This window comes from Hydra viridissima, unplaced genomic scaffold (genome assembly GCF_058129835.1).
Source record: "Hydra viridissima isolate aposymbiotic clone 2 unplaced genomic scaffold, HvirCarnegie_v1 scaffold_6, whole genome shotgun sequence".
NCBI classification, from domain to species: domain Eukaryota; kingdom Metazoa; phylum Cnidaria; class Hydrozoa; order Anthoathecata; family Hydridae; genus Hydra; species Hydra viridissima.
Genome location: NW_028324305.1, coordinates 1,561,131 through 1,587,797, shown reverse-complemented (window position 1 = coordinate 1,587,797; position 26,667 = coordinate 1,561,131). Strand labels below are relative to the sequence as shown.

The 26,667-nt window shown below is 27.3% G+C and overlaps 3 protein-coding genes across 9 annotated transcripts; all 3 read right to left on the bottom strand.

The window, feature by feature from the left end:
* Nucleotides 1-5,275: 5,275 nt before the first annotated feature.
* Nucleotides 5,276-12,196, bottom strand: LOC149886559 (bone morphogenetic protein receptor type-2-like). 2 transcript variants are annotated; one of them, XR_016453167.1, is made up of 8 exons: nucleotides 11,649-12,196; nucleotides 11,063-11,425; nucleotides 10,219-10,622; nucleotides 9,117-9,291; nucleotides 8,724-8,857; nucleotides 8,482-8,648; nucleotides 5,767-5,903; nucleotides 5,276-5,641 (listed from the first exon to the last, which is right to left on the bottom strand). XR_016453167.1 is itself a non-coding variant. In XM_090089812.1 (8 exons), exons 1-8 carry the CDS (start codon nucleotides 11,776-11,778, stop codon nucleotides 5,459-5,461), a joined length of 1,677 nt encoding a protein of 558 aa, XP_089945938.1. In that variant the 5' UTR covers nucleotides 11,779-12,196; the 3' UTR covers nucleotides 5,276-5,458. The 2 variants fall into 2 exon arrangements, 1 of the variants encoding a protein (XP_089945938.1); XM_090089812.1 differs by having other exon boundaries at nucleotides 8,482-8,632.
* Nucleotides 12,197-13,872: 1,676 nt separating this feature from the next.
* On the bottom strand, nucleotides 13,873-20,430 carry LOC149886558 (IQ calmodulin-binding motif-containing protein 1-like). 4 transcript variants are annotated; one of them, XM_090089811.1, is made up of 13 exons: nucleotides 20,253-20,425; nucleotides 20,041-20,130; nucleotides 19,533-19,717; nucleotides 18,964-19,054; nucleotides 18,201-18,300; nucleotides 16,734-16,829; nucleotides 16,477-16,554; nucleotides 16,261-16,369; nucleotides 15,944-16,174; nucleotides 15,194-15,364; nucleotides 14,794-14,925; nucleotides 14,592-14,685; nucleotides 13,873-14,268 (listed from the first exon to the last, which is right to left on the bottom strand). In XM_090089811.1, exons 1-13 carry the CDS (start codon nucleotides 20,350-20,352, stop codon nucleotides 14,216-14,218), a joined length of 1,530 nt encoding a protein of 509 aa, XP_089945937.1. In that variant the 5' UTR covers nucleotides 20,353-20,425; the 3' UTR covers nucleotides 13,873-14,215. The 4 variants fall into 4 exon arrangements, with proteins under 4 accessions (XP_089945937.1, XP_089945935.1, XP_089945934.1 ...); XM_090089809.1 differs by having other exon boundaries at nucleotides 14,641-14,685; XM_090089808.1 differs by having other exon boundaries at nucleotides 14,641-14,925.
* A 438-nt stretch (nucleotides 20,431-20,868) lies between these two features.
* Nucleotides 20,869-23,999, bottom strand: LOC145190290 (phosphatidylcholine transfer protein-like). Of its 3 annotated transcripts, none has more exons than XM_090089807.1 (7): nucleotides 23,940-23,999; nucleotides 23,533-23,649; nucleotides 22,399-22,513; nucleotides 22,215-22,294; nucleotides 21,779-21,947; nucleotides 21,435-21,502; nucleotides 20,869-21,268 (listed from the first exon to the last, which is right to left on the bottom strand). In XM_090089807.1, exons 2-7 carry the CDS (start codon nucleotides 23,647-23,649, stop codon nucleotides 21,188-21,190), a joined length of 630 nt encoding a protein of 209 aa, XP_089945933.1. In that variant the 5' UTR covers nucleotides 23,940-23,999; the 3' UTR covers nucleotides 20,869-21,187. The 3 variants fall into 3 exon arrangements, with proteins under 3 accessions (XP_089945933.1, XP_089945931.1, XP_089945932.1); XM_090089805.1 differs by having other exon boundaries at nucleotides 20,879-21,268; nucleotides 23,533-23,668; XM_090089806.1 differs by lacking the exon at nucleotides 23,940-23,999 and adding an exon at nucleotides 23,911-23,935 and having other exon boundaries at nucleotides 20,879-21,268; nucleotides 23,533-23,668.
* Between the last annotated feature and the right edge of the window lie 2,668 nt (nucleotides 24,000-26,667).

Here is a 26,667-nt window from a genome sequence, read left to right as displayed (position 1 = left end):
AGTTCAAAAAGTGGCCATGAGTGGAATTTTTTTAATGCACCATTTTCATTAATTTTTTTTTATAACTTATTAGAAAAAATATCAAATGATAAGAAAAATATATTTTGGTTCTTTTGGAAAAATATATATTTTGGTATTGTGTGACGCAGTTTTGAGTTTTGGCCGCTTTTTAAAAAGCGGCCAAAACTCAAAACTGCGTCACACAGTAAAGCAAAATGGTCAAATTTGACCATTTCGCTTTACTGTGTGACGCAGTGGCTTTTAACTAGAACTCAATGTAAATATATTTGAGCGATTTTTTATGACGTCATTTGAGGGAATAGTTTTGGATTATAAGCGAGTAAAAAATTGAACACGAAAAATTTGTAGAGGAGAACGTTTTTATGAAAGAGAAAGTTTAGAATTGTAACGCTGTGTTCACTGCGAGAAAACAACATACAGGCCAAAACATATACAAACAGATTTTCTGTTTATAAATATCTGTTGATAATCTCCGTAATTTTTTAAAAAAAAGAGCCGTTGTTTCTTACTTGCCTTGTTCCACTTCAGATTACAACTTGTTTGAGAAAAACTAACTGTTTTTTGGAAGAACTCAAAACCTTTATCTACTTTATATTGCCGACCTTTGAGATTTACATTTGAAAAAGCATCAATTGAGTTAATACTATTGAAAAAGTCACTTTGAAAGATGAGACCTCTAATATTGTACAAACTTGTATAGTTATCTAATGACAAGTCCATTTTATCAGACATACCATTAAAGTTACTATGATAGAAGTCCATACTGCCTTATCAAATTTTAACAAGTTCCAGTCAATATTGTGGTATATGTGGATGTTCACCAAAAGATATGAACTATATTGAAAAAGTTATAAAACTTCCTTATATACTGGATTTTTTTAGTGTCTTCGCATTTTATACAACTTGTCAATCGAAAAATGGCAAACAAGAGGATTAAAAAAAAACTTGTTATACAGGCATTCCATCAAAAATTGGACTTGTTGTTGGCTACCCGAAATAGGAGGATCATCGAATTGTGGTAACACCGTTTGACGAGACTTTTCTAATGAAAAGGCATTCGCCGAATAAACAAAATATTAATTGTAAAATTACACACAATCCAAATTTGTATATTAAATAGATTTGAAATTGTCAGCCACCTTCGCTTACTTTGTCTTAAAACCGCAAAGTTCAACTCCCGTATATACCATTGGTCCCGTATATACCATTGATCATTGACCAGAAAAAGTAGAAAGTCTAGCCTTGCCAAGAAGAGACTCAAAAAAATTCTCTTGTTAACCAACAGAAAACCAATATACAAAAGATATTTCAATAGAAATGGGACTAGTTTTGCCAAAAGATCTGTTTAGTGAAGAAGCTCTTGATAAAGAATACAAATGTTAACGGTAACATGATTCGCGTGACGTTTCAAGAATGAAGACAAATGAAGGTGTTATGAAAAGAGTTTTTACGAACCCTTTCATTAATACAAAAAGGATTTCCTCTTTTTGTTGTTGAAATTTTTATTTGTAAGAATGAAGATAAAACGGACTCTTAATTAGTAAATATAATTTACTTTTTATAGAATTTAAAGTAAAGCCAATAAAAAAATTTTAGCTTAAAAAAAAAAACGCGATTTAATCCCACTGTTCACTGAGCGCTGCCATTAAAAAATAAAGTTTTTTCAGTATCATCGGAAATAGTCTGCTGTATAAACAAGTGCTTATATAAACTGTGTGCTCGGTCATGGCATACTTTAATTAAACGGCCGGGTTTGTAAGTTTTACGGGAAAAAGCTAGGACGCCAGTTTTTTTAAAAAGAAAAACATCTATTTGTTTCCAAAAAATGCCGAAGTAATGATAAAAAGGAATTTGACTTTAGCCAGAAGTTTTTTTTTTTGCAACATTAGAAAGAAAATACCAAACTGAAAATTAAAACTTAAAATTTGATTTTTGTTTAAAACTAACAACACCGTTTATAATATCAAATTATTTATAATAAAAATTTATAATAAAAATTTATAATAAAAATTTATAATAAAAATTTATAATAAAAATTTATAATAAAAATTTATAATAAAAATTTATAATAAAAATTTATAATAAAAATTTATAATAAAAATTTATAATAAAAATTTATAACAAAAATTTATAATAAAAATTTATAATAAAAATTTATAATAAAAATTTATAATAAAAATTTATAACAAAAATTTATAATAAAAATTTATAATAAAAATTTATAATAAAAATTTATAATAAAAATTTATAATAAAAATTTATAATAAAAATTTATAATAAAAATTTATAATAAAAATTTATAATAAAAATTTATAATAAAAATTTATAACAAAAATTTATAATAAAAATTTATAATAAAAATTTATAATAAAAATTTATAATAAAAATTTATAACAAAAATTTATAATAAAAATTTATAATAAAAATTTATAATAAAAATTTATAATAAAAATTTATAACAAAAATTTATAATAAAAATTTATAATAAAAATTTATAATAAAAATTTATAATAAAAATTTATTCATTTGCTCTTTGGTTCCCATTACTCTTCATATTTTTAAAAATTATAAAATCACAACCAAAACGTAAATATAGATCAAATATAAATATAAATACAAATATAAATAAATAAAAAAAATTATTGTGAAATCAACAACAAATAGCTGTTAAAAATTGTTGTTGAAGTGTTGAAGTTTAAAATTTTTTTATTAAAAAATTTTATAGATCTTCAAAAACGTTTATGACACATGAAGATCATTGGACCTTCATGTTTTAGGAGCTTTGTGGCAAGAAATCTAATATTTTATTTGCATTAAGAAATAAATTTTCTTGGGCCAAATCCGGTTTAGCAAAGCTATGTGATGTGATACTAAAGACCGGTTGCCGATTTTACTGTAGAAATGTATTAGCGTAGAATACGGTTTACTGCTGTGAGCCACTGAGTATGATGAATGTTTTCGGGAGAATTGTAAGAGATTTTATTTGAAACCTCGATTGAATTGACAAACAGATACAGTAAAGGGGTTTTTGATCTAAGCTTAATTCACTGAAAAGGTTATCAAAAATTAAATAAAAATCTTTTTTGATTTTTTTGAATGGAACTATTTTAAAATTAGATATATCTTCTGCTATTTTTTCTCTATTTCTTCTTTAAATAATGCAAAGGCAAGAAGCTTTTCGATCGATCTACTCGATTGCTTGTTTATAAAGCCTTTTATGCGCGTTTCTTCATTGGTAGTTAGCACTTTTATTGAAGGTCCACATCAAAAATGTTGCTTATCTGGATTTTTTAATCTAAATTGCTGATCAAGCAACTCCAAACTTTTAGGCCTGTATAGTTTCTATAGCCATACCAATGTTGTTGAAATTTTTTTTTTTGTCAATTTGTCTTTAAACAATTTTACATAATGAATAAGATTGTAAATAATCGCTTAACTAGATAATTAATGAAAAATAAACTTCAAATTTAAAATGTGCCAATAGCTATAGTAAATGTAATTAATGAAAAATTCAATTCATAGCAGCCCGTGCCGATAAATATAATTATTTAAATATGCAATACAGTATTATTATTTAGATAAATTACACGAATGCAACTTAAATGACACGTTTTAAGTTGTAAATATTTTTAAGATTCAAAATCAATCAAAGATTATTGCGTACAACCATTCATACACGAGTAAATATTTACCTTTATAGCTACAATTTTAAGTTATGATTTTAAGAAATTTTTTTACCTATTTAAACGTGTCTCTTCTTGAATGACACACCTGCAGTTTATAAGTCACATGAACAGTGATAACATTGGGTAAAAATATAAATAGAAAAATGTGACCAATCATTATTTAAAAAAAAATCTTTTTAAACACAACACTACTTAATGATAAAATAAGTCTAGTATGGTAATAACTATTCCTCTGCCAATAATCGTATGCTTTACCCTAGTAAAAAAATATTTAAGACTTTTAACTTCCTTTCTATAAATTTAAGTTAACCCCGTAAATTAATATTATTATAAATGTGTGCCAAGACAAAAGTAAAGTTTCAAAACAAGTCAAAAAAAAAATGAAAAAAGATTTTGTTAAAAAAAAAAATTGTTAACAAAATTCAAATTCACAAAAAAGGAATCTCATGTTTTATAAAAATCATGTTTCAAAAGAACAAAAGTTTTAAAGCTCATCATCATCATCATCATCATCATCATCATCATCATCATCATCATCATCATCATCATCATCATCATCATCATCATCATCATCATCATCATCATCATCATCATCATCATCATTATCATCATTGTTTGTGGAGCATTATCAAGTGAGAGAAACAATTTACAACTAATTTCTCAAAAGAAAGTAAATCAGGAATCTCTTAATTATGGCTCTTCATTGTTAGATCCGTTGTCTGGAGTATGTGCTGCATGTCTCATACAGATTTCAATTTAAGAAATGGCAAGTAAGAGGAGACCAGTTGAATGAACGTATTTCTAGTGAGAAAAAAAGAATTTAATTATCTTTAAGCAAAGAAATTGGCCTGATAGTTGATCAACCTAAGAAAGGAGGTATTGATACTTGTAATGATGGGAACACTGAAAGAAGATTTTTCCAACAAATTGAAACAGAATCTCAAATCACAGGCTTTGAGAAAAACGACGACTTGACCCACTACCGTTTAGTAACTTCTGACCCCATGGGTGTCCTCTACACGCGTTATTTCAAGGAAGCCAAAGACCTCCACCCTCACAACTCTCTATTAGAGGAAGCAATTGATTTCTCAAGATGATGAACCAAGTTCAATTTATTTTCCTTCCGAAAACTGTTTTATATTTAATAGTAAGAATTCAATTATGGCCGGTCTACAACAACATTTTTTTCATTTTTTAGCAAAACTTCAGTTTTTTTAAGATAGCAACATTTACTTTATATGAGGATTTTTGGACAGTTTTAAAAAATGTTGTCGTTTTTTTTTGTGTTCTCAAGAATTTTCTAGTTAATAATTGTGATTTGATCAAAATAATGCAAATTAGTAAAAACTAGCATTTTTGAACACTTTTTAGACCGAAATGGACCAACAGTGCAACTTGAAAATTTTTATTTTCTTACAAAAAAAATTACAGAAAATCTCGTGTAATCATTTACTTTATGTTTCTTGAGAGTGGAGCTTAGTGTTTTTATCAAAGAATTCTCAGAATTAACAGGGGAAAAATTTAACAAAGAATTCTCAGAATTCACAGGGGATAAATTTAACAAAGAATTAAACAAAACTGAACAGTTTTTATTTACTACTTTAATAACAGAATTTTTATTTTTACATATAACACAAATGCTGTTAAAGAATTCAAAAAGTTCTATTCTTCAAAAATCACCGACTTTTTGGGGTAACGGGATGGCTATGAAACACAAGAGCAATTAGCGTAACAATTACGATTCTTGTTTTCTAGTTTTCATTGAGCACTTCCGGAATTATTTGTATAACTGTTAATTTATGAGACGGACAACATTCTTTAAATTTTTTATTTTGAAAATTTTTTACTTGGCTCAATATGCACGAAGAAGATAACCTGAGAGAGGGGTTTTGATCCCAGCATTTGGTAATTATCATTTTCACCATTTCGATGATCTAAATTTGAAATGTTTCTTGGGATAACAAAAACATTTTATAAGTAAAAACAAACAAGAAGCATCAACCCAACAGAATAAAAAAAAACTATAAAAGTTACTACTACTAATAATAATTGCATTTACAGGATCGTCTTTTTTCCATTCACTTGGGAATTTCGGTCTTTTGTTCTCCAAACATACTAAGTTTTTTACTTTTTGTATGCATGGATGAATGCCTAGCTCTACAACATACGGTAAAGTGCAGCCTTCTATTACAGCTTCTAAAAAAAAAAAAAAAAAAAACTATGTAAACTATATAAACAAACTATATAAACTATATAAACAAAGACGATTCATTTTTCAAAAAAATATTTAAAAACTTGAAAAAACAAAACAAAAAAAAAATCTTTTTAATCAAAACTTAAAATTGGAGAAGTTTTTTTCCCCATTTTCATTTTGTTCATGAACCATTGATTTCACTTTTTGATTAAAAATCAAATCAAGATTTATTAATGCTTATATATTTTCAGACCAGGTAAACGGGGCTTTTACTTAAGATTATTTGATAAGATTTATTAATGCTTATATATTTTCAGACCAGGTAAACGGGGCTTTTACTTAAGATTATTTGATAAGATTTATTAATGCTTATATATTTTCAGACCAGGTAAACGGGGCTTTTACTTAAGATTATTTGATAAGATTTATTAATGCTTATATATTTTCAGACCAGGTAAACGGGGCTTTTACTTAAGATTATTTGATAAGATTTATTAATGCTTATATATTTTCAGACCAGGTAAACGGGGCTTTTACTTAAGATTATTTGATAAGATTTATTAATGCTTATATATTTTCAGACCAGGTAAACGGGGCTTTTACTTAAGATTATTTGATAAGATTTATTAATGCTTATATATTTTCAGACCAGGTAAACGGGGCTTTTACTTAAGATTATTTGATAAGATTTATTAATGCTTATATATTTTCAGACCAGGTAAACGGGGCTTTTACTTAAGATTATTTGATAAGAAAAGAACAGATTCATAATTTCTTAAATATTCCAAAGAAATACAAGCAACAAACTTTTTCTTAGACTTAAGTTGAATGAATCATCATTTAATAAATCTTCAATAATTAAAACATGATATCCTCTGTTGCCTTCTCTTGCCTTAACACTAACCCAATTTAATAACTTGGTTGTAAAGTTGAAATTTTTAAACTCTGGAAAATGAGCATCATTCTATATAGATTGCATTCTCAGCTCAACTTGAAGTGCAATACAATCATTTTTGGCAGCATTGATTGCTTATTGCGTATACTGAGTCGCTATCGCTATTTTTGTGAGTTTTTTTATGGTTCATGCTACATTTTTAGAAGTACAATTTCAAACTATATCTAGTTTTTCTAAAATCTCTACATGAATTCATTTCATACAGTATAACATCATATTACATCTAAAATTTTTTCATACATGTGTGGCTAAGGATTTAATTATTAAAGTAATTTCTACATAAACACCTTAAGTCTAATCTTTTCTTCCACATCAGAAAGATATCCAGTTGATGTAATTATCAACTACTGATTTTAACTTTACGATTAAACAATAAAACTGTTAATGATTTTTTTTAAAGTGCAAAAAAAAATTTTTTATGAAGAAAACTTTTCATGTTGTGCCAGATAACTTTTCTTGCTATGGTGTCAAATCTTTTGATGGTTGTAAAAAAAAAAAGCTTTAACAATTAGCTTTTGAAAAGCAGATGGACTTCATGAAACATTTTCTGCAGAAAGTTTCAAAGATCAAATACAAAGATGCCTATTAATAATTGACCATGAACACTAAATCCATGGTTTTGGGTGATAAATTCTTTGAATTATTGAGAAAAAAACATTCTACTTAAAATTTCAAAATTGTAAAATTGAATTTTTATTGGCACAGAATGTTAAAATTTCAATTACATGGTTTTGGTCAGTTATAACTTTTTGTAAATAAAGCCGTTTGAGGTTTAAACTAAATTAATTTTTTTTTAATAAATTAATTTCAATTTTGAAGATCATAATCAGGTTACTACTTTCACTTTTTTAACCAAATTTCAATATGGCAAAAAGAAGAATAGTTTTTAAAAATAAGGGGTATTTGGGTTTTTTTTTTAAAAGGTGTTTGGGTTTTTTAAAGATTTCTGTAAGACTTTTAAATGTATTTAAGCTCAACATCGATCATCACCATTATCAATAAAAAACTAAATTTTCAAGATGTTTTATATTATTATGATATTGTTCATGGTATTATTTATTCTAAACAAGATTTAACCATCTGAGAAGATTTATAAAAAAAAGAGAGAAAATTATTAACTGTTATTGGTCAAAACAAGGATGACAGGGATTTTAAATACTTAAATAGGACATTTTTGTTAAAAGCTTTAAAATATTTATACTTAGTTTTTACTGTTGTTGTGCAGAATATTGCACAACATTTAAATCACTTTAAAAAAAAAAAAGAGAACTCTTATCAACTTAGTACTGTTATTAGATTTTTCAAGAAATTTTAAAAAGAAAGCATGTGAACTTTTTGTGAACTTCACTTTTTTTATATCTTTACTATTGGAACTTACACTTGAAAGTAGTACCATATACATATCAAAAATTTAAAAAAAAAAAATAAGTGCTTTATTATGTTTGACTGATTGCTGGATTTGATGGCAACAGAAATATCATGTAAATAAGAATTGTACAAAATTAGATGATTTGTAAAGTTATTTAAGATTATTATATTTGGATAATTTGATATTATTATAATTTGGATAATTAAATTTACCTTAAATATTAAAAATTAACATATTTTTGCAAGAGTAAAATAACCTGGTTTATAGAATGCAGGACAGCGTTTGCATAACTCCCACATAACCAGAGCCAATGCATAAATATCCACTTTTTTAAAAGCCTCGCACCATTTTTGTGGTATAATTGACTGAGTCAAAACTTCAGGTGCAGCATAAACAGCTGAACCTACCTAAAGAAGGTTTCTTCTATCAAAAAAAGCAGAAAATAAATAAAAAATAATTAAAAAACAAACAAACAAAAAAAAGACAAAAAAATCTTACTAAAGAAAATTTTTCACTATGATTTGAAACACCTATCCTGAGAGAGAATTTAAAATCAGCAAGCACACATTCGCCATTGTCTTTCACTAGAATGTTTCTGCTATTTAAATCTTGATGTACAATAACAGGTCGAGCTATTAAAAAATAAACCAGGCGAGCTATTAAAAAATAAACCAGGCGAGCTAATGAAAAATAAATTAGTTGAGCTATTAAAAACTAAACCAATTGAGTTATTAAAAAAGAAATAAGTTGAACTACTAAAATGTAAACAAAATGAGCTATTAAAATATAAACAAGTTGAGCTATTAAAACATAAGCCAGTTGAGTTATTAATAAATATCTTGATAATCTTGATAATCCTGTTTGGCATTTAAAACTAGATGTAGAGTTTACCTTTATCAGAAGAGGATTCATAGTGCAAAAATGACAACCCATTTGATATTGAAGTTAGCATAATAAAAAGTTGGTTCCATGTCAGTGTGTTGGTGCTAAGATAATTGTACAGTGAACCATATGAGTAATATGTCAGTAGAAGGTAACCATTTTGAACAAAATTAGTCCTTATAAGCTAAAATGAAATAACAAATTTATTTACTCTATTTATTATAGGTCATCTATTTTAGTAATACAGCACTTTGAACTTTATAACATTCTTCAATCTATGTAGCATCAAATAATTTTTCATTTTCATCTTCAACATTGTTTATATATAAATAAACTATATTTACATATATGTATATGTGTGTGTATATATAATTGAGATTCTTCAGCCAACAGCTAGAGAATTTCAATAAATTTAGAAAGCACAGCTGCTTCATTTTGATTGGTAGTGGGCCTAAATAGTAGTGTAAGTCTTTACTTAAGCTTCTTTGAAGCACCAAAACAACACAATTATGAACAAGAAGTCACCTTGACGACCAAAAGATTACTGGAATAAAGCACTCATGATTATCTTTCTCTTTTACCCATTATTATTACATTGCATTAGATCTGAGTCACTCTCCTTTGTGGAAAAATGCTAAATATTTTTAAATGTTAGTGTATGAAATTTAATTGATGTGGATATTTCAGATACAAATTATCCAGCTTTAACTGGTTATGCTTCACAGATTTAGAGTATGTGTTTGAAAGAGAACATGATGATGCAAAGCAGTAAAACATTGGAGACACACTTTACCATTTTGAACAGGATTTAAAGCAGTTTAACATACATTATCAAGTAAATAACTTTCATAAAAAAAAATTCACATTCATAACTTTTGTTAGATTTATTATCTCAACTCTTTTCCACTGTTACTGTAGATGAAGTTTATATAAACAAAAGTTATATGTTCAACATTCAACCTTTACATTTTGAATAAATTTTTAATAATCTTTTTTTTTTTAGAATAATAATCTGTAAATAATTAAAGATTTTAATGAAAAATAATGAAAAATATTAATTTTAATGAAAAATACTCATGTTTGTGTTAAATATTGATGTAGTTAGACTTACATTTGCTATATTTGAGTGTCTTGGAAGCAAGCAGTATATTTCATTTTCATTTTCCAACTGCACAGTAAACCGTGGTGGATAAACTTTAACTATTACTGTACTCCCTTTATATGTAGCCAAACGAACTGTAGTATGACTACCATTGTGGACTATATAGCCATGAATATAATTATCAAGATTAGATAACTCTTTATCACATAACCTTTGGGTCTGTTGATTTTGAAGATCAGCCTCTGTAGATTTTGTTTCTAAGGCTTGTTTACCAGAAAATTTCCAATAGTAAATAATTATAGCACCAACAAAAAGAGATGCCATAACTGAACTGAGCACTAGCATAAAACTAATTGTATTTGATTCTTTTGCATTACTAGTTGTACTTTGAACAAAACCACTTGGTGGTACATCTAAAACGGAAAAATAAAGTAACCTGGTTTTAATACAGATGTTATAGGGAGGTTAACAGTGTTTGGTCAAAAACTGCACAAATTTATTTGAACTACCATTGAGAAGAAAAGGAAAAAAAAACAAAGTATTTTGGACTCTTAGCAAAAGTCAAGTACAATTTCTTAGACAAAAGTAAATTTAATTAATTCAGAAAAAACCAAGAAAATTTTTACATAAAAGCTTAACATTAAAACTATATGACAAAATAAGCAAAAAATATATATTTGAATTTATATAACCTTTTATGTAACTTTACAATTTCTTTTATATTCTTTTATATTTATGTGTGTACGTATATTTATGTGTGTACGTATATTATGTTTGTTTGTGTGTGCATATGTGAATAAAAAAAAACTTTAAGGAAATTTTTTTGAAAAAACACAGACAAAAGAATGCATACCATGTATAGTTGAGTTTTTCATAGGTAACTTTGACAATAAAACTGGAATATTGCATAGTGAACCTGAACAGCAACAAAACTTATTTTTTTCTTCTTCGTATATTGCACAGATGTTACTTGCACATTCATCCAAGTTTACTCTTTTATTAACATTAGAGCATCCTTGTTTTAAAATTGAAAGGTGCCATTTTCCGTTAGAATACAAAAAGATTGCATGTGCCAAACAAAATGAGCCACTTAAACATTTTATGTAGTTACTTGTATGGAGAAAAGAGTTTTTAAAATAACAATTCAGAAAATTTTTGTCAAGGTTTTCAACAGATGTTTCTTTAGGATACACATATTGTGATGACGATCTTGCATCTGAAAAGCAGATATAAAAGTTTATAAACTTATATTTTTTGTACATAAATACATGCATAAATCATAAATACATACATACATTACATTACATACATGTAAATAATGCTTTTTAAAACATTCTCTAGTTTTCATTATAAGATTAAAAACATCAATCAATTGACATGATAAATGTAGTAATCTTGAATTTTTGTTCACATAGATTACAGTTTGCAGAAACACTTACAGTAATTCAGATAGGTATTGTTTTCCCATGCAGCTAATTGAGATCTGTAGAAGAAACAGTTTAACAAAACCAAAACAGTTTTTTTTATCATCATTTTATTACTAGCTAAAAAAAAGCAAAGCGAAAACATTTAATTCTATTTATGTAACATTATTACACTAGCAGTTAACTAGCATAAATGTTGTGTTTATTATTGCTTTCCAAGCATAAACTAACTAAACAAGCAGCTCTCTAAGTCAAGTATTTTAACAAAAGAAAAAAAAAAGATTGTCCTTTGTAACAAATTGAATTTATAGTAGGTAAGACTTTTAGCTAGGATAACCCAGACCAGAGATAACTAGTGTTATTTAGTGATGATATAATATATTTTTACGTGTGTATTTTGCACGTAGATCTATAAGTGAAATCCATTTTAAAAAATTACTTTACAAAAAAAAATACATCATAGTGTCTAAAATCTCAATAAAAGACTAGCCATAAAATTGTAATGTAGCGTTAATAACTTCAAAGCCACACTTATCCGGAACTATAAACGCTAGGCAAATCTTAACTTTTAAAGCTTGTCGCAATTCGTCTGACAGTTTTCAGTATCGCGACTACAGAAATCAAATGACACGTGATTCATGAATTAAAGAATGAATTTTTATTATAAGACTATCCTGAGTCACGTGACTAAAACAAATTTACAAATTGTATAGTCTGGTAATGTCTGTACTCTGCGCAGAAGGGAATAAACTTCTTTTAGCCAATCGTAGCGAACAGATTATGAACAAATGAAGTTATTGAAAGTGTTATCACACTTGCTGCTAGAAAAAAAAAGCTCAACTGTCTGTTAGAAGGAAAATTTCTTACTCAAGATTTTAAGTATTTATTTACAGTTATTAAGATTTTAAAATGTCGGTTTTCTAAATTAAGAATAATTTTTTGTACTTATAATGATTTTCGTATAATCGATAAATAAATTTTGAGTTAATCGTGTCAAGTAACTGATAAATGAATTTATATTTTAAAAAAACCTGGAAATAAGTCTCAGTGTGATGCGTGTAAGGCAACCGTTAAACTGGAATTTTAAAAAGTTTTTTACTTAAATATAATTTCTACTTACAAGAAATCTGTCTCTGATTTTTTTTTTTAAAAGGAAAATTGTGCGCAGCAAGTTATTTATTCCTAGTTTTTCATTGTACTAGATTTTCATGATAGAAAGTAGTCTTGAGTCATACTGTTTATTTGTTCAAAAGCTTTGATTTTTGTCTCGCCCCCCTCCCTCTGTCATTTTTTCTTTGAACACCCATACAACTAACCTCGTTGGGTGGTAGTTAGAGCTAAAAGGCAGAAGATAAGCTCTTAATGACCATGGCAGAGTCAAACTGTCTTTAGAAACTAAGTATATCGGTTGCGTTTTTTCTCACGCTTATGAACTAAAAAAATGTTAAAATAAGTTTTAAGATGAATACTTTGTTAATGTCTGGCAACAATACGGACGTGCACGATAAAGATGAAATCGCTTGCGTGTATCTAGGGTTAATCAAACATCTGCCCCGGAGTGTTAATAACTCGATGTTTTAGTCGTTTTTCAATTAAGGCTTATTTTAGTTCTGTGCACGCCCTTCAGACAGAAAAAATAAATAAATAAAAAGAAGCTGGAAAACGTTTAAAAACAAAATAACGCAAAACATGACGCGGTTTCTAGAAACTTCATTTGAGTTTGAGAGCTATTTTAAATATCCATGTAACGTAAGCACAAATGAAATTGTTATTTTATTTCCCTGCTTAAAGTTTGTCCTTTGTGAGGTACAATACTTTGCAACTTCGCGAGCAAAAAAAAACTCGATTTAAATAACATTTACTAATCTCAGTAGCATTGTGTTTAAAACTATAAACATTTAAAGATACGAAGAAAATAATAAACAAAAACCAATAGATAAACGCTACCTAGAGTTACTTCTTTTGTCAGCTCGATTTATTTTTTTTTTCTCACTGTTTCATATTTGTTGCTTCCTTTCTATCCTAGAATTTTACTTTTTGTTAAAGTGTTTTATCTTGCCAAACGCAACACAAAGGTCATCGATCCAAGATTGAATTAGCAATCACGTGCGTCAAAGATCCGATAAGCAATTGTGTATCTGTTTTGGAAAATTCAGCATTACATACGCAATAATAGGAATTGATTAATCGCTTGGGACGCAGTACTTAAAAATCCACCTGATAAAGTAATAAATCTGTCTTTGGCAAATCCTTCGCAAATTTTTTTAAAAGACGACTATTTGACAATGAAATAAAAATAGCAATATAATTATTCATTAAAAAATTAAAACATATTATCTTTTATTGACACTTTAGTCTTTAAAAAATCCATTTTTTGCTGAATATTAGTTTTCTTCCGCCACGGCTGATTTAAAGACTTAAGAAAATCAAAATGTGCTTCACGGGCGGCAATAATTATGGGCGTTGAATGAGAAGATAATTGTTCAATGTGCAATTTACTGACGTCATTAAGTGAAGGAAGCAAAGAAAATTGTCGGTTTTGAATATGGATTTGCGCTAATAAAGCTTTACGATGAATGTCTTTACGCCGAACTCGTCTCAAATTTATCATGTGTTCGTTCAACATCCTGAAACTCTAAAGCAACAAAAGAAAAATGTATTTAAAAGTAACAGAATCACCCAAACCCAAGCACACAAATGATCTTCCATCCTAAAGTACATTTCATCGACTCCAGTCTTCTCCGTTTGTAACTTTGCCGTCGCCCCGCCCCCCCCCCTCCATCCTCCTCATGACATAAAGATAAATTTAATAAGATTAATGCTTAACTAAGTAAAATTTAACTTTTAACAATTTCTTTCTTTTGTGAGAGGCCCCAGAGGTTAGGGGGGGGGTTCTAACAGATAGTTAAGATGATAGTTTCACGCCAAATTATAAATGAAAAAAAAGTAGCTAAAAACCTTTCCTTTCCCTTATTTTCTTCTTTTTTTTTTTCCTTTTTTTTTTTACCTTTTCATGAAGAACATTTAGATCGTCATCAGAGATATTTGAAACCTTAAATACATCCATAAAAATGTTGAATGAACTACGATCAAAACTGACATTTAAAAAAATAAAAAAATAAAAATAAAAAAAAAAGTAAATCTTGCAAACATTTAAAACCTGAAATCTCTCCCGAATATTTGCGATAAGGCATTGAAGTTCAACTTTCCGCTCATCGGTTAACCCACGTGGAAGAAGCTCAGTTAAAAGTTCCTGTTTTCTCTTACGAATTTTCAATAGCCACTTACGAACCTATCGAAAAATGCGATAAGATAAAATTGTTGCAATCCTTTTTTTTCTTCATTGAAAAAAAAATTGAGAAAAAAAATAACTTGAATACGTTTTAATGATTACAAAGCTATGGTTGGGGATTAGGGTAACAATAATATGTGGATATAATGAGATTTAGTGAACTTCATAGCATAAAAAGCAGATTACACGATGACTTAAAATAAAATACAGAAATTGATTTAATAATTTATTAAGTTATTATATTAAGAATTAAAAGAAAATGAAAAACCGTTCTCTGAATTAAAATAGCAGCTTTTGTTTTTTTCAAATGGGGAGTTTGTGACTTTAACAAAGTTCGAGTCTTATAGCCGAACCAAGTTGCTTGTATTTTTTGCGCTGCTTCATTTCGCAGACCATCAAAAAATTCATCTACCGTCTCTGCTGGAATGTTCTCGATTGCCTAAAAGAATAACAACAATATTTACGAAAAAAAAAATCGACATTTATAAAAAAGTTTTTCAAGTAGACGGTTCCTTTAACATTTTATCAGTGAAATAAACCCACCAAAAATTACTCACTTTATTTGGAACTCTGAACCCGTTTATTACCGAGTTTACTTCCAACTTTGGTTATTTCTTAACCCCAAATATCCATTTTATATACTTTTTAAATTCATTAATTTAATGTTAAAAAAAAAAATTTCGGATGACATTTCTTCTGCCATTTTATGGACTGTTTGGGTCCTAAAGCAATTATGTTCCTGATCCAACTGATAAAATTTAAAAGCAAAAAAAAAATAAAAAAACGAAACTTGTTTTTGATTTCTAAAAATTTGTTTTTGGAATCAAAAACAAATTTCTCGATAGCCAAATGTAAACCAGGATAATTACTCGAGAGAGATGGTTTCTTCAATAACAGATTAATGACAAGAAATGCTTATGGGAAATATTATCACAAAAGATTTTTAAATGTTTTCACTTTTGATTATCTTCTGTGACGATTAAACTATCTCCTATGATGTTTTGATAACATTCCTTACTTTAAGTGTTTTTTGTCTCGAAACAAAGAATGTTTGTCTTCTCATTGAGTGCTCGTGTTCCAGTTTGACTTTTTCTAAATTGTGATACAACTTTTTTTTTTCGTGATCTTTTTTCCTCTCTAAATAAATCCGTTTAAACAATGTGATTGATTGATGTGCCTTTTGAAGCCGTTTTCTGCAAACATATCCCCTGTAAACAGATTGTATTTTTGTTGCAGAAAAGTCCTTTTTCTAAAAACACATTTTTAAATTAATTTCTTTTACATTAAAAAAAATTTCAAAAAATTTCAATTAAAAAAAAGTAAAAAAAAATGTACATGTGACTCAAGCTGGCGTTGTTCACAGGCATTGAGGACCTTAAGAAGCTTCTCAACATCAGCATCAAAACCATGTCCTTTCCATTTTTGCAAATACTTTTTGAAACCACTAGAACAATACAGCATGCATTTTTTATTAAAACACATCCCTTGAAACCCTTGAAACATGATCTAATGATACTAAAATACTAATTCATATTATCAAGGTAAATTTACTTGTATCTTTTTTTAGGAAAAAGACTGCATATTTGAGGATGAACAGACGTCAGCATCAAGAGTGTATTTATACCAACTCTAGGTTTAAAAAATATAGAACTAAAGACTACTAATTAAAATAAAAATAAAAAGATAAACAAAGGGCATCTTCTAAAACAAATTTTCAAAGAGCATCTTCTAAAACAAATTTTCAAAGAGCATCTTCTAAAATATAATCAAAGAGCGTCTGTAAAAAAAATTAAACTTTTAATGCATACCTTGCAAGAGTTCTCTCATTTGTAGAGGTGATTTTAAAGATAATTTCATCAATGATGTTGTGTATACGACTCTCATAAACATGATAAAAAATGCTCCTATGACGATAGAAATTCATATTTTTATATAAAAATTTTTTGCTTTTATTAAAAATATAAAACATTTAAACTTTTTAACTAAACGCAAATTTTATTTTTTTAATAAATAATTAATCATATATTATATATATATTTTTTCATTTATTAACTATCATTTACTAATAATAGTCAATAAATGAAATGAAATAATAACTAAAAAACTTTAAAAAAAAGCAACTTAAATATTTTGAGCAGTACTGCTTGGTTCGAAATTTGACTTAGCTCAAAAGTGTCAAATTTTTGCTTCAAAATTGGAAGCTTGAACTGACAAAAAGCAGCAATATTTTAGTTCAAGAGATTTAGTTAGAAAAAATTGTTAACAATTCGTAAGAGAAAACAGGAACTTTTAATTGTGACTTACTATTCCAACAGTTAAACTTTCTGGATATTTTCACATACCAAAAAATTTTCCATGGTAAAAACAACAAAAACAACTTTAAATTGATTGAAAAAAGAACAAAACTCTAAAAATATTATGATTATAAAAGACAATTCAACAAAATTCTGTTCTAAGCCATGGCATTGTAAATATTGGGACACGGCATGGTAATAAAAATTTAGGACTTATTTTGCAGCATACAGTGCCATGTGATTGTTAGTAGCGGACATGTTTGTTAATATTTCAATTGGAATCTGAGTCAAACAGGGCTGCAACTTCTTCTTGTCTTTGTCTAGCCATTTCTGCTTCTGCTTCAATCCTGTCAATTTTTCTCGAATGAAAATTTTTTTTTTTATTTTCGAACAAGAAAAAAAGGAACTAAAACATTTTCGAACTAAAATGGTTTAAATCACCTTCAAACTAAGTCAAATTTCGAACCAACCAGGACTGCCGAATATTTTTATTGAGTTTGCCTTTTTCAGTTCTTTTTAACAGTATTTATATATTTAACTATATTTTTTCTTAACTTTATTTATACTTTATTTCTAGTAAATTTATATTAATTCTATTACTCTATTACAAACAAATAAAAGGAAGCATCATAAATATCCAAGTCATTCACTTGCACATATTCAAATAACTTAAGCTTAACAATAGTTTCATAAATTGGCCTAATGATCTAAGTGAAAAATTTTTACAAAATCTCCCTTGAGAATTTCAGGTTTAAATAAAAGGCATAAAGTGCTAAACTCTTTTTGTTGTTGTATATTTTTGATGACACTAAAATTCACTTTCATATGAAAATTACTTTTAAGCAATAAACCACTTGAAATTAGAAATATCCTGAGTTCAATTTGAACTCTTTATAAAGTTCATTTAAATTCACAGATGCTAAAAACAAACATGTGAATACATTTCAAAAGAAAAAAAAGCAAAATAGTAAGAACACAAACTTGTCAACTTTGATTGTGTTTTTTAAGCAGGAAAATGCAATCAGTGATACATTCACATCTTCATATATAAAAAACTGCATGAAATACTTTGATGCTAGTACTATAAGATAAAATAAAAAAATTGCAGAGCTAATTTCAGAGTTACAAATACATTATATATATACATATATATCTATATAAAGCTTACATCTTTGTAACATAGAGAAACCTAATCAAGCTTACATCTTTGTAAGCTTGATCAAGTTTCTCTATGTTACCCATTTTTTACAAGTGATAACTAAATAAAAAAATACACCATCAATAATTCATAAAAGCTTTAACAATTAAGAACAATCTTAATATTCACTACAATAAAAAACTGTCCCTTTTTTGTCAACTTTAAAGGCTGAGAAGGTCCACTATTTATACGTGAAAAAAACTTGTTAAGAGGACGAAGTTTCAACAACTTGGATTTAAAGGATTACCCAGACACACATGGTACACTACCACATTACAAGTTTTAAAATGACACAGCATTAAATGTATTACCCAGACACACATGGTACACTGTTATATTGCAAGTTTTAAAATAACACAGAATTAACTGTGTTAAACAATTTAAATAAATTGCAAAAATTGATACAATAATTTATATTAAGATGACCTAAATTATTGTCGACAAAATTAACTTCACAAATTGTGGATGAAAAATTCATAAACAGACTCTTTAAAAAGTTTCAACAAATGAAACTGATAATATTATTAAAATAATAAAGGAAATTACCTGAAACTGTTGTCGAAGGATAAGACTTCATACAATCTGTCAATGTAGAAACCAACATAGACAAATTGGAACACAAAATCTGCTGAGTAGCCTGAAAATTATTTAACAATAGTCTGTTTAATTTGATCTACTTATAAGTTCTCTGCACATTTAGATACTTGTTTAAGTTATTCTTATTTTAATATTCGTTAAAATGTAAACCAGGATCATTATTCAAGAGAAATTGTTTCTTCAATAACAGATCAATGACAAGAAATGCTTGTAGAAACTCTTATCACAGAAGACTTTTAAATGTTTTCACTTTTAGAAATCTTCTGTGGTTTTAGCAAAAGATAAACTTGAGCAAACAAAAAAAATTGTAAATAAATAAATCATTGTGAAATGGCAAAACTTTATAATAACTTTTTGAATTCTTTGATTCATCCAACTTTTTTTTATAAACTTTATTTACTTTTTCTTTTATGGTTAAAAAGTAATGTTGATAGATTATTCATTCCTCTCTGAAATTAGGATATGAAAAAATTTAATATCTTTTTAACATTATAATTTTATGTTATAGATTCCCTTACTTTATCAGCTCCTTTATGGTTCTGAATGATTTTTAAAATAATACTCAGTATAGCAGAAGTAATTTTTAGAGGGTATCCATCTTTACTTGCATCTGCACAGCCACAACAGCATTCCAACAGTATGGCACACAGTTGACATGCAACAAACCATGAACCAGTAACTAACCGAAAGTCTTGCTCCAGTACTAAAAAATAATATCAGCTTAACAAACAAAATAAAATTTACATCAAAGAACTCATTAGAAAAACAAAAGACAATAAAATCCCTCATGAGTGTAATATACTTTTGCAAACAATATGTAATGTTACATTTGTAAAAACTTTCACATATGTCAACACAAACTCTTATCTTAATCAAGCTAAAAAATAATTTTTGACATAAGATGTAATGGTATGCTATGATGTGCTTGACAGTATGATGATATGCCATTATGTGTTTGTAAAGTTATTTACTTTTAATTTGAATTTTCATCAACTTATCTTAATGTGAAAAATAATTTAAAAAAACCTGTGAGGATCATTTGAGGAATTTCAAATTTCCAAATATCACAAAAAAGAAGGGCTCGCTGCTTGTCAGTTTGTTTGCTATCAAGTATTTCTATGGAAAAAAAGCTACAAGTATATTCAAGCTTTCATAAAACAATTAAGTAAGGCATTTCATAATAACAAAGTAAAGAAAAAAGTAAAAAAAAATCTTCTGAGAATAATTTAAGAAAATACTCTTAATGTCAAGCAGCAATATTGGTATTGCAACATCTTCAGCTTCTGCAACTGCACTTGCTAAGTGCACTATATCACTGTTGATTGGAGTGACTTCCATCTTTATTATGCTTCTTTCTTACAGTCCAAAATAGTCTTATAGTCTTTCTTATAACCAAATACAATAATGTTAATAATAACTTATAGCATTATGAATAATACTTATAATAACTTACAGCAATCATAACTTATAGCATTATGAATAATACAATAATGCTAATAATAACTTATAGCATTAAAAATGTGAAGTACATTAATAGCAATACAATTATTAATTACCCTGTTTTTCTGGCATTAATAGTGATAATAGAAATAAAGGAATAATTTTGAATTATAGATTGTATAAAAACTTTGCAATGTCTTAAAATTTAACTTTAAAAAAAAAAAAAATCAGTAGAGATCTGAAATACTTTGAATCAAACATTAAAAACAATCTTTTTTACAAAATCATTTTATATTTTATACAAACATATAAAGTTACAAAATATATATCATTAACTAATACAATTCAAATAGCCTATAAATTAATGATACCTAAAATGTAAAATATGAATTAAATATTATTTTATAAGTTTTATTGTAATGACAACTATTGTACAATTTTAACAATATTTTATTTCCAAACATCCATTCAGATTCTTCAATCTTTTAATAAAAGAAGTTATAAGGGTGCTTAAAAGGTCTATAAACTAACTATTCATTAAGACAGGGTATTGTTAACACATAAAACATGAACTGCTTTCTTTGTATGTAATGAAAAACAGACTTTAAATATTGACAAAGTAAAAAGTAAAAAATTTTAAAAATTAGTTATTGATATAAAAATTTAAAATGATAACATTAGAACAATAAACTAATTCAATAAATAATTACCAAAAACTAGTGCATAATCAAAACTATATTCCTTTACTTAATATATATGATTTGTAACCCTGGCATGCTTTCTCCATATCTGATAAAAATGAAGGCACTCCATTCTAAAAATAATGTTTTATTTGTTTGTTCTCAACTATAAAGTAGTTTTAGGTTTTTAAGTGAAGGCAAAAGTATATCAAATTAATATTGTTTTATAAAAAAGGAAAAAAGTGAATTATTTACAAATAATACTTTAAGAAAAAAAACAACATTTATTTAGGAAAATACCTTAGCTGCCCAGTTTATAAGCCAACTTGGTATAGATCCACCAGGATTATCAAAGTAATGCATAAAAACTAAAAAGAAAACCAATCAAATTTTACTTAAAAACATCCCAAGTTGCTCTGGTAAATCTGGTAAAAAAAATGAAAAAAAAACAAAACATTTTCCATTAATTAAGACATTAGTTTGGTCTAAATTTCATTTTTGAATCTAACAACCATCCTTTTTTATATTTCCCTAGTGTGCTTCGGTAACAAATATTTAAATACATTTTATAATCAGTTTATCGTATCTGCAATAAGAATGAAGCATTAAAAAAATTATTGTTATTAGACCAGCCTCTAGTTTACCTTTGGTTTTGGACTCATGTTCTTGGATGATAAGAAATTGCTTGTAATTTTCCACTCTAACTATTTTAGGTTTGGGTGGAATAGATTCTGTTTTATAACTTTGTGCCAATATAATCCACGTCACTTTTTCACTAGCTTCAATTTTTCTGCACTCACGAATAAAAGTATACTAAAATGTAAAGATTTTAGAAAAAAAAGATTTCATTTTTTGTTTAGTGATAAAAGCTTGCTATAAAAACTACATTTTAAAAGAATATAGAAAATTGATTAGTAAAAAAACTAAATTCTTTGGAGTACGTTTACTTTTTCAAAAATAAAAATAAAAAAAAAAAAGAACTGTCAGAAACCCTTTGATTGTGTGATTTTTAAGTCCAGTTATGACATATGAGAACCCAAAGTAAAAAAAATCTTTTAGGTATATTTATAAAAAAGATACATCTCTATTTGCTAGTGGAAAAGGGAAGTTGACATTCCAATATATAATTTGTAGTCCACTACTGTTTGCTTCAAAAAGTTCTAGACAAAAACGAAGTTTTGAAATCAAAAAAAAAAAAAAAAAAAAAAAAAAAAAGGAAAAAACAAAAAAAAACAACTAAGTTAATAGCATAATAAAAACTAACCTTTTACGTAAGAATCCCAATGCTTGCGATAATCAAGGTCCATATAAACCTTTTGACAAGTTTCTGCTTCACAATTTATGATTCCTAATACTTTGTATTCATACAAACCAGAATTCTAAATGTTCATAATTATTCATAAAGTAAAAATAGTAAAGACGTGAAGAAATTTAATGGTTTAAAAAGTTATAAAAACAATTATTAGGTACAAATTCTTAACATTTTTTAGCAATTTTGTAAGCTGAGTTTTTTTATCAAGTATTTTATTTTATAATCAGTGATAAGGTAACCCAGGGTAACTTAAACATTTTAGCAACTCTTACTAAAGTAAAGTATTCTCAAATGGTTTTCTAGTTCTGTTTTAATTCTTATGGAATTAATTCTCAGCATATAATATTTTTTGATTCGCATTATCTATCAAAGTATAATCTGTTAGTTGAATTTTGATTCAACTAACAGAATAAGGTAATGTATTTCTACATTAATTTTCAGAGCTCCAAATTCAAAATAACTTAGCTTTTCTCAAATATTCTTTAAAAAATCTTAATTCTTAACATTGTAATTATTCCAAAAGCTGCAAATTTACTATAGTTAACATTTAATAAACAAAAGAGGCAAAGTAATGTAACCCTTAAGCCATTATACTTAATTATACTTTTATTTCATATGCAACTAACAAACTATTACAGATATTCTTCTTAGTTTAGCTTATGTTTTCACACATTGAAGGTTGAAAGTTATGCAAACAAAGATATGAAGTTTTCAATATAATAAAGATATGAAGTTTCTCAGACCCTCTACCCAGATTCCAGTTAAAATGTAGGGTGAAAACCATTGAAATTGGGCTTTTAACCCTTGCATTCCAGATAAAATTTCAATTAAAACTTTTCAAGTATAAAATTCTATTTGATAATATAAGATTATCAAAATATTATTTCAAATAATAATTATCCACAAGGTATATTTGTAAAAAAAATTTAACTCAAACAAACATGTTAAAATATTTAATAGCAGTTTTTGTGTTAAATAAACTTTAATACTTCATCTAATTAATAACTAATTATACATTAATAAACTAAAAAAATAGTTTGAACAATATGAATCAGTTTTTATAAGTTTATAAAACAATTAATTCACCTCTTCTATTTTTCTATATATCTTTACATCTGAAAATTGAACAAAGAGTTCATAGTTATCCAACAATGGATTTTCTAGTTCACATAATGCTTCTTCAAAGTGCTCATCTTTAAACATCTTAAATTATTAAGATCTACTAAAAAAATCGTATCTCTTTAATGATATACATACACATAAATTTAACAATTATTGATTTATAGCTAGAGTAGATATTGGACAGATGTAATTGCAGAAACATACACAAAAATAGAATAAAAAAGAGTTTAGAATGTTTAATGCACCACACAAATGCACACACAATCTTTAATGCACCACACAAGTGCAGTAGATAAGTAAAAATAGAACTGAAGTAGTTACCAAATATATAAATAAATATACGTTTAATGAGCAGTTAAAAATCTTTGTACTTATCAGATTTGTCCTTTGCTGAGCTTATAAGATGGCATTGATTTTAATACTAACCTGAAATATAGATGCAGTTAGAATAAATACGATATAGATAACACATTTGTTTAAAGTGGTCATAAAACAGAATAAATAGTTCTTAGTAATAAAAGTTTGAATTCAACTGCTTCTCGATTTAAATTATTTTCGGACTCATAGTACCATTAGGAACGACATTGTTTATACACAATCCGTAACCTAATATACATGCGCGCTGATTCGCAACGCATGTTGTGCCATTACATGACATTTGGTCAACAAAAAACAAATTTTTTAAATTCAGTTTTTCTGGCTTATTTAAATTTTTCTGATCTGTTTTAAATTTACCACGTGAGATTCCTGAAACATTACCTAGGCTAAAATTTTGAGTTCAGAATTTGAATAAAGGAGTACATACATAAGATACGGTTTCTGCGTTTTTGAAGTTTGATGTTTTTTTAATTCGTAAAAATAATGATTTCTTTATCTTTATTTAATCACTTTGTTGGTGTTAGAGCAAACGAAACGTTAATTTTTGTGAAATGTTCCTTTAATTGACCTGCACTAAATATTGCACCGGGTACGCGTTGATTTATTTATTTTATCATTAGGTAAAGGAAACTGAGCCCTACTTCTTTTGATTCAAAAGTCCTAAAGTTAAATAATTATAGTAATAAAAAACACTTGAACCGAATCACCCTCCGCGCTGCAAGGACCCCCCCCCCCCTAAAAAAAAAAAAAAAATTGTATTCTTTCCCGTTTCTTAAAGCAAAAATAATAAATCACCATGACTTTCTGTAACATATTGTTTCAAAACAAATGTAAGTGAAGTTCTAATAGCGTGCAAGTCAAAAATATCTATTTAGCAAGATAGTGGAAACACTGTGTGCAATGAGTGTAACCTAGGCTGAAGATTGTCTTTAGTTATCATATACAAATGAACTCTTAGATGATTTGAACCTGTGAAGATCCCAATAATCTTTTCCTTTTAAACCTCAGAGCGCGTATGGCCAGGATCGTGGCGTCGTGTATATACGGTCGTTTTTTACCGTAAATTCTTAAATATTGGCAGCCGAACTGTACATATCCGTTTACTTCCTTTACTTCCGACTTAGAATCGTTAACGACGCGTTACAAACTTCGATAGAATTTTTTTAATGAATGGAAACGAGGAGTGACAGTGAATTCGATTTTCCAAACGTGAATAAAAACAACCTAACTGACGAGGAATTCATGGTTTCTGCTTCAGACGAATTAGATATATCTGGTGAGTAAATGAATTTATTTAAGTAAAATAAACGCACAGATCTATACGTGCTGTATGTCTGGATCTTGCAATGTTTCATTTTTTTTTTTTTTGTCATAATTTATTTGACACCTAGACTTAGATGTAGCCTAGATTCTAAAAAGGGGCGCGCACATTCAAATTGAAATCACTTTGATTTACATCTATTTCATTAACATATTAAATAGCCAAAATCAACAGAATACAAGGCCTGCTGTAATTCATGTTCACAACCAAGCCATTGGAGGCATTGAACTTGAAAAGTAACTCTATATGTATATGACGGGACGAAGAACCTTGAAATAATTAACAATGAATTTTTTTGTTTACTTGGTAGAGCTGGTCTGAACAGCTTCATCACCTACCAAATAAACACCACTGACAGATCAAAAATATCAACGTAAAGTTTTTGTCGCCTTGGGCAGCATGACAGCAAACTTTGTGCCACGTGTTAGAACTAGGTAGGAGCGCACTGGGTGCAGAGTTCGATGTATCCAGTGATTTGCAAGATATCACGGAGAACTGTAAAATAGAACCTTTTTTTTACATTTAAACTCTTATGTTAATTTGCGGATATTAGTTGCTTTGAAACTTTTCAATCTGTGTATTTTTTTTATTTTGTCATTTTTTTAAGTTGTCATTTTGAAGGATTAAATTTGTGCAGTGTAAAAAAAAAAATTTTGTATTTTTTTATATAAATTTTTTATTTGTTAGTTTCCTAGAGTTAATTAATTCCTTTTATTCAAAAGTATATAGATTTACTAATATATGATACGTAATTTATCCACTAAAAGTTAAACCAGAAAGAAGGTATCCAGAAAAAGAATAATAATAACACCACTTTTAAGTACACTCTGTATAAAAGAATTGAGCGCTTTATGATTACGTAATTTTGTGATGCATAGCTTACCAACAGTTGTTAAATGGTGTACTGTTAGAACTTCACTGATGGTAAGAGAAAAATGCGAATTTTTGTTTCGAACAGAAGAAATATTTATGGTAGGTTTTGTTAACAAATGAGAAACATCGAGAGGTTAGAATTATTTTGTTCTATCTCCTATTTTAAAAGTTGGGAGAAAATGAATTATTAATTTTAGTAAGTAATGACTACTTTTAAAATACGCTATATTTTAGAAATATTTTTCTAAATAATTTGTTTAAACATAAATTACGTAAAGTATAAGTTATTATTTCTTTAAAAATTAAAGCTAAAACTTGAAATAATTTTTACTTTAAGAAAAAAATCAAAAACTTTCTCCCAACGTTTAAACTTGGAGATAGAACAAAATAATTCTAACCTCGCGACATTACAAGCGGATTTTTTTTCAAACTTAGCGGAGGTTCTTTCTTGTTTCGTTATAAAAAAAAAAACTCGCTTTTATTATTTTTGACCAATCAAATCATGTCATTGAGATGTTTTTTTTTTG

Bases quoted from the DNA above. Each gene is read 5' to 3' on its own strand.
- LOC149886558 (XM_090089808.1), bottom strand. From the start codon at position 20,352: ATGGAAGTCACTCCAATCAACAGTGATATAGTGCACTTAGCAAGTGCA. The intron at 20,131-20,252 runs GTATTTTCTTAA...TTTTTTCCATAG, and splicing joins ATTGCTGCTTGACATTAAGA to AAATACTTGATAGCAAACAA. The intron at 18,301-18,963 runs GTAATTTCCTTT...TTTATCTTATAG, and splicing joins TCCTTCGACAACAGTTTCAG to TACTAGCATCAAAGTATTTC.
- LOC145190290 (XM_090089807.1), bottom strand. From the start codon at position 23,649: ATGTTTAAAGATGAGCACTTTGAAGAAGCATTATGTGAACTAGAAAAT. The intron at 22,295-22,398 runs GTTAGTTTTTAT...GTTTTTGTCTAG, and splicing joins TTGGGATTCTTACGTAAAAG to AACTTTTTGAAGCAAACAGT. The intron at 21,948-22,214 runs GTATCTTTTTTA...TTTACATTTTAG, and splicing joins TTCCACTAGCAAATAGAGAT to TATACTTTTATTCGTGAGTG.
- LOC149886559 (XM_090089812.1), bottom strand. From the start codon at position 11,778: ATGTTTTCGCTTTGCTTTTTTTTAGCTAGTAATAAAATGATGATAAAA. The intron at 11,426-11,648 runs GTAAGTGTTTCT...TCTGCTTTTCAG, and splicing joins CAATACCTATCTGAATTACT to ATGCAAGATCGTCATCACAA. The intron at 5,642-5,766 runs GTAAATGCAATT...TTTCAAATTTAG, and splicing joins AATGGAAAAAAGACGATCCT to ATCATCGAAATGGTGAAAAT.